At 41.3% G+C, this 6,161-nt stretch overlaps 1 protein-coding gene across 7 annotated transcripts in view; it reads right to left on the bottom strand.

Moving 5' to 3' along the window:
• The window catches only part of LOC102215929 (cyclin-dependent kinase 17-like), a 40,921-nt gene continuing 34,760 nt past the window's right edge, over positions 1-6,161 (bottom strand). For 5 of the 7 annotated variants that reach the window (XM_005732451.1, XM_005732456.1, XM_005732452.1 and 2 more), the window contains 6 exons: positions 6,005-6,110; positions 5,782-5,824; positions 5,610-5,700; positions 5,434-5,511; positions 4,504-4,624; positions 3,271-3,333 (listed from right to left, as the gene is read on the bottom strand). In XM_005732451.1, the coding sequence (XP_005732508.1) occupies positions 4,521-4,624; positions 5,434-5,511; positions 5,610-5,700; positions 5,782-5,824; positions 6,005-6,110 (422 nt within the window). In that variant the 3' untranslated portion in view covers positions 3,271-3,333; positions 4,504-4,520. Of the gene's footprint in view, positions 3,334-4,503; positions 4,625-5,433; positions 5,512-5,609; positions 5,701-5,781; positions 5,825-6,004; positions 6,111-6,161 lie in introns of all 7 variants that reach the window. The other 2 variants (XM_005732454.1, XM_005732457.1) reach the window with 1 other exon arrangement.

Raw genomic sequence — 6,161 nt, 5'->3', positions numbered from 1 at the left:
GTAATTACATGATTTTTAATTTTTTATTAGGTATGCACATCCTCTTTGCTTCTTAAGGTCTGTCCTTCTATATAACCTTTATGGCTTTCATTGATTGAAAAACATAAAATAAAATCAATCAAAATCATCAGTGTCTTGTACTCATTTTGCAACATGATACTTCATTTCAGCCTTTTGGATCCAGCATGTAGAACAGAAAACAACTAAACCTGTGATAAGTTATGTCACAGTTTGATCATTCACAGTCTCTCACGCCTTCCTAAATAAACACAAATGCAATCATACCCATCCTAGTACCATGGCTTTATTGATTACAGAAATATTGCTATGACTGAAGAAAAGCCCCCCCCCCCAAAAAAAGCCAGAATGTTAATAGCTGTATCAAACCTGTACACTTTTGTATATACAGAGTGGGGGACCATCTATGTACATGCTACATACTGTCACACTCTGGGAAAATAAGTAGTCCTTCTGACAGTTACTGACATGTGATCATTTTCTGAATCCGTTTTATAAAAAATTAAGAAAGATGCAGAAATGACCCTGTCAGTGCCCGAGGTACAGGAAAATCCAAACTAAAATCACAGGCCATTTCACAGATACAGTACATGTTAACATGTCAGCAGATTTGGGTGTGTGAAACAGTTGTGTGCTTGAACACCTGGTGCTTGGAGGACTTACTTTGGTCCTATTTTTCTTTTGTTGTTGTTGTTTTATGGCAGCCTGTAATAATAACAGCATGAAACAACAGTGTGTCTGAGCGCTTCAAGTCCTGTTAAATACTCAGCCCAGTTAGACGCGCTACATGACAGTTTCTGCTGTATTATACACGTATTGGATGAGTCAGATTTGTCATTCAAACTATCTAGTCCCAGTGCTGCCTGCACATCACACTTCTGTCTTCGTGTACGGTCTCCAGATGGTAAGGTGGTGTTTGGTGTAGAGATCACGCGATAAGGTCATAATGTCTCATGCAAAATTTAAAGGAGGTATTCCTTCTTCAGCAGCAGCTATTTCATATACCAATTAAAACCACTGGTGTTCAATACAGAAACATGCTTAGAGAGATGGCAAGAATAGACTTGGGTAAGTTAGTCTCTTAACATTAACATCTGGGTCAAATAAACAAAGAACGAGTGACAGAAATCGACAGGTTGCTGCTGATAAATTGTACCTTGCATACAATTTAAGCCAGCTTTGCAAAGGGTTTCAGGCCACTTCTATCAGGGATGAAACATACAAGACCATCTGTACCTAACACAGCATCCACAAAACAACACAAGGAATAAGTCCTGAGCTCAAGGAATGTGCAACACGTCCCCAGCCAGTCACCTACTGTAAAGACTGAGAACAGCATCCTGGAATTATCTTTGCTTCTGACAAGTAACACATATGATCATATATACAACTTAAAAAAATACATAGAGTTGGGATGGAAAAAGTGGGGATGTTGGATGATCCACTCATGATTTAAAGAGGTAAAATTGGGTGCAAATACGAGGTGTGATCAAAATGTTCTGAGAACCTGTGCATAAAAATCAAATGTCTTACCAGAATAAAATCTACCAATACAGGTCATGGCATGTGCAATCAGCTTCCATCGCAGCTCTTGTTTTTTGATCGCTCCACTGAAGTCTCGTTCTGACCACACAGTGTGCACTCTGAGATTGCACCATGGACTAAAAACTTCTAATAGAAAATATAAACTTCTGTTTCAAACTGACACGGATTTTGTGCAAAGGATCAACCCTGATGATGAGACCCGGGTCTTCAGCTTTTACCAAGGAGTGTTCTGAAGGCAGCATGTCAGAGAAGGAGTGAGACTGGGAGTTTCCTATTGTAATGTTCTACTGTAACGTCCTGAGGAGCCTGATGGGGAATCCATCTGAACTGCAGTGCATACCAGTGTACCATCACGTCTTGCTAACCAGCACAATCGCCATGGATGAAGGGTCGTCGCTTTAAGGAGATCCGGCATGAATCATGGAGGCACAGGTATGGGGCTAACAGAACTGGGCTTCCGGTGAGACAGCTTCCTGTGCACCTCTGCACTGCGCTGAAAGCGGTCCAACGCGAGATTGGCCCTCTTTGGGTTTTTATGGACATGTCCTCAGGACTTTTTGATCACATCTTGTAGAAGAGCTCAACATTAATACCTGCACATCAGACAACAAATCCGGACAACTTCTGAGTCAAGGCAAAAGAGGAGGGAGGTGTCTAATAATAAGCAGGTTAGGATTTGTACACTTTTACCTCTCTGTCCTTCAACGATAACTTCCTCGTGTATAGAAACAGGAGCATCTTGTAGCGTAGTGTTCTTTACAGCATATAAGAACGTGACAAATATAATTCATGTCTACTACTAGTATGTGGATTGCTGAGTGTTTTTAACTGCAGTAATGATTTGTGCAATATATCTGTCCATGGGTGGTGAAACTGGTTTTTTTTGTTGTTTTTTTGGTTTATCTGTTTGGGTCTTCTTCATTTCAATATCACTGGTGTGTACTTGATGAGGTATCATAATGACAGCCACCCGGACCGCTAATGAACAATAAGGTGCAAAAATCTACCTCTGTAAACTCCAAAGATCTACACACTTTCAAGTGAGCATCAGCACGTGAGTGTGTTTTTAAGAGAAAAGAGAAAGACGGACAATGACAGAAAAGCAGAGACTGGTTGCATTTAAGGGTTATGTAATAAAGGGCTGAGAGATCAGGCGAGGGTTTAGAGTTGAGGTGCAATATTTAGAGTTTGGATTCAGGCTGAGGTGCGGCATGAAAAAGCTTCTAGTTCTACAGCTCAGTCTCTTTATATACAGCAATAGTCTGAAAGAAAAAACCATGGAAGAGAAAGTCGGGGTTCCAGCTTTCTCTTTCTTTTCATTCAAGTCCATTCGAGACTCCTTCGTCCTCAAACAGCAAGGTCTGTTTTAAAACCAGCTCACATCCTGAACACTGCCCCATACTGGGCAGCAGTAGTAGCAGCAGCAAGGAGATTCATATACTCTCCGACTTTTCTTCCAGCATCACACACATTTTTTTTCTCTTTTTTATGTTTGGGTTCGAGCTGAGTCTTTATTTTTAAGAATGAAATCTTCAGCCTTAGTTTTGTGTGGGTTTGTTGTCATTTTGCAGTGTGTGTGTGTCTGTGTGTGTCTTTTTTTTCCTGTCAGTATGTATTTATGTGGCAGGGTGCGTGTGTGTCACTCCTTCAGTGTGTAGGCGGCAGGGTCAGTGGATGTATGTCTGACAGACAAGCTCCACGTGTCACTGTCCTCCTCATCTCATCGCCGGCACTAAAACAGCACACTCTGCCTCCTGCTCTTCCCTTGGGCTGAGAGAGAGACAGAAGAAGACAGGGGAGAGAGAGAGGGAACGATGTGAAAAACAAATAAACAAACAAACATTTGGATGTGATTTGGACACTCAAACATTGTAAATTTCATTCCATGCCAGCGACACAATAAATTCAGTTGGGTCCAGAAACACTGGACACACTTTCATGAATGCTGCAGCAATTTGTTTCAGTGTGATTAATCACACAACTTAAACTTAACCAACTAGTCAATCAGTCTAGAAAACATCACAAAACAGTGAACAGTATCTGTGTTACACCTTTCAATCACTAGTTGATAAACATTAATATTTTACTAGATTGCAAACCTACCAATCATCCAGTCATTTTCTCTGCATTGACCACTCGACTGACAAGTTTTCTAGGGGCTTGATGTGAATCCTGTTAGGTTCAGTGAGGGTGTATGTGTGCTGGAAATGCCTGGCTCAATGTGACAAACCCATCTTCATTGACCTTGCTTTGTGTACATAGGGCACATAGTTGCTGCTAATGACACTTCTCTACTGGAAATTTGAAGAAATATAATGAAATTAAAAAGAGCAGTTTGCGTAATGCTGCTTAAGCTAAATCACACTTACCAAAAGTATAACATACAGCACAGTAAAGCACTCAAATCCATGCTAATTTAAAAAGACTTTTGCACACAAAAGTCAAACAAACCCACAGCACAAAAGCCTCACTTACAGACGCTACATCTCTCGCTGCAGAAATCTAAACAGGACTGGAAAAAAACAAAAAAATCTAATGACCCCCTGTCCTCAGATCACATTCTTTGCTCTTATGAACAAACTGTTGCCCCTTTGATTCCCTCACATGAATATTAGGAGTGGCTTGCTCTGAGAAAAAAAAGGGGATTAGTGAAGTGAAATCTGAAGAATGCTTGTGGGAACAGGCTTGAATATGAAGAGGAACCAACAAAACACAGACATGAAGAAACAGCTAATAAATAATATGTTGTTTTAGTTGACAGGGTGCAGGGAGGGAAGATGGATATAATTAAATGCAATTCAGGAATGGTCTTATATAAAGTGGTGTTTGCAGCAAAGGAGCGGTGCTGACAGAGAAGAAGAAAAAAAGGCCCGGTGGCAGCCAAACAAAAAAAAGAAAGCGAGAGCGAGATTACTGACACATGAAAGAGACTGTATTTACCAGAACAGTAGGGCCACTCAGCCAGTGGAAGTAGAGGAGAGATTGTGACTCTGAGCCCTGGGATTGGCTGCCTCTCTCTGGAAGTACTGCGAGGGTGCGGAGCCTAGCTTATTGGCCATCGCTTTTTTGGGTTAGGGAGAAGGGGGGGAGGTTGGGAATATTGAGGTGTTACGGAAGAGTTGGAGTAGGGTACACAAGGGAGATTAGAGAAAGGATTAAGGAAAAGATGAGCAGTGCAGAAGAAGAGAGCATGGGCACCAAAGAGAAGGGACAGTTTATCAGAACATGACAGCGAGGCAACACAAGCAGAAAAACAAAGATACACACACACAGACTGTGATAAGGACAGAAACTGTGAAACAAATCGAAGCAAATGTTGAAGGGTTAGGGTTAATGTACAGAGACTCAGACAAAGTCAACTCTCCCCAGCTGCATTTCAGCAGCCATGTATACAAGGTTTGGTGGACTGGTTTGTTTACATGTGACGGGACTTCAGGAAAGCTAAACATACTCTAAAATGGATCTAAGGCCACATTCACGTTGCTGTACTGCTGTACTTGAAGCTGACTTAAATGCTAACGCTAGCATGGCAACCAGATCACAGTGATGTGAAGTCTTTATGTCAGTCACAGATAAAACTAGATTGTGCTATTTGCTTCCACTATTCGTGAATTTAATATTGCTTCTGAGTGAATGGCATTGTGCGATGTTAATACTGGAACTGGGGGATCTGTGTGTGGTGAAGGCTGAACCTGGTAATAGACCACACAGTGGCATGAGAAACGACAAAAAGCAAACACTTAGAGGAAGAGCGAGAAGAGGAGGAAGACAGGGAGCAAGTCCTATCCTGTATCATACTTTTATCGAGGATTCCTGATTTCTCTCATTTCATCCCTTCCTTCTTTTTCTTTTTAAATCTTGAGCACTTACATGACTCTGGGTAGACTGAGGATCTCTTTCCGGGATCTTTCTGGAGTTGAATCCCTTTTACAGAGAAGATGGATGCAGCTAAAAAAGAAAAACAAAAGAAAAACAAGCAACAAAGGTTATGTGGGACAGTGTTTGTGCAATTAATGTGGATATTCAAGTCAAATGCATGTACTCACTGTCAGCCAGAGTCTGAACCTGTTCTCCAAGACATTTGAAATAAGAGTGTTTGAGAGCATCCTCAGCCAATATCCGCTTCTTTGCTTCAAACTAGGGACACATAAAGACAAAATCATTATGGTGTACATGATCTGTAAACAGCAGATAATTGTAATTAATTATGTTCTTTACCTGTAAGAGTTTTGAGAGCAAGTCATGACCTTCATTGTCTATCCTGTGTGACAGAAAGCAGAGAAAAAAATTAAGAGCGGATGGAAAGAACCGAGAGGAGTGGCAGCGAGATCAAAAGCTGCGCAGGAATCTGGTGTTCCCACTGTTTCCAAATGGTCATTACGTTTTCCTCCAGAAAATGAATCTTAATCTGCACATGCAGGCCTCCACTAGATCTTTATACCTGGGTGCGTGGTTCACAAGGGGCTCTGCGTGGTAGCGGGGAAAATTGTATGTCTTAAACTCTTCACTGGTGGTGATACCAGGCCAAGTCTCTTCTGTGGGAGTACCTGGAGAAGACAAAGAGCATAATTTAATACAGGGAGTGCAGAATTATTAGG

The sequence above is a fragment of the Pundamilia nyererei genome, unplaced genomic scaffold (genome assembly GCF_000239375.1).
Source record: "Pundamilia nyererei isolate P.nyererei 1_Seehausen unplaced genomic scaffold, PunNye1.0 scaffold00047, whole genome shotgun sequence".
NCBI classification, from domain to species: Eukaryota; Metazoa; Chordata; class Actinopteri; order Cichliformes; family Cichlidae; genus Pundamilia; species Pundamilia nyererei.
The sequence above is the reverse complement of the archived record's forward strand: the minus strand, read 5'-3'. Positions and strand labels throughout refer to the sequence as shown.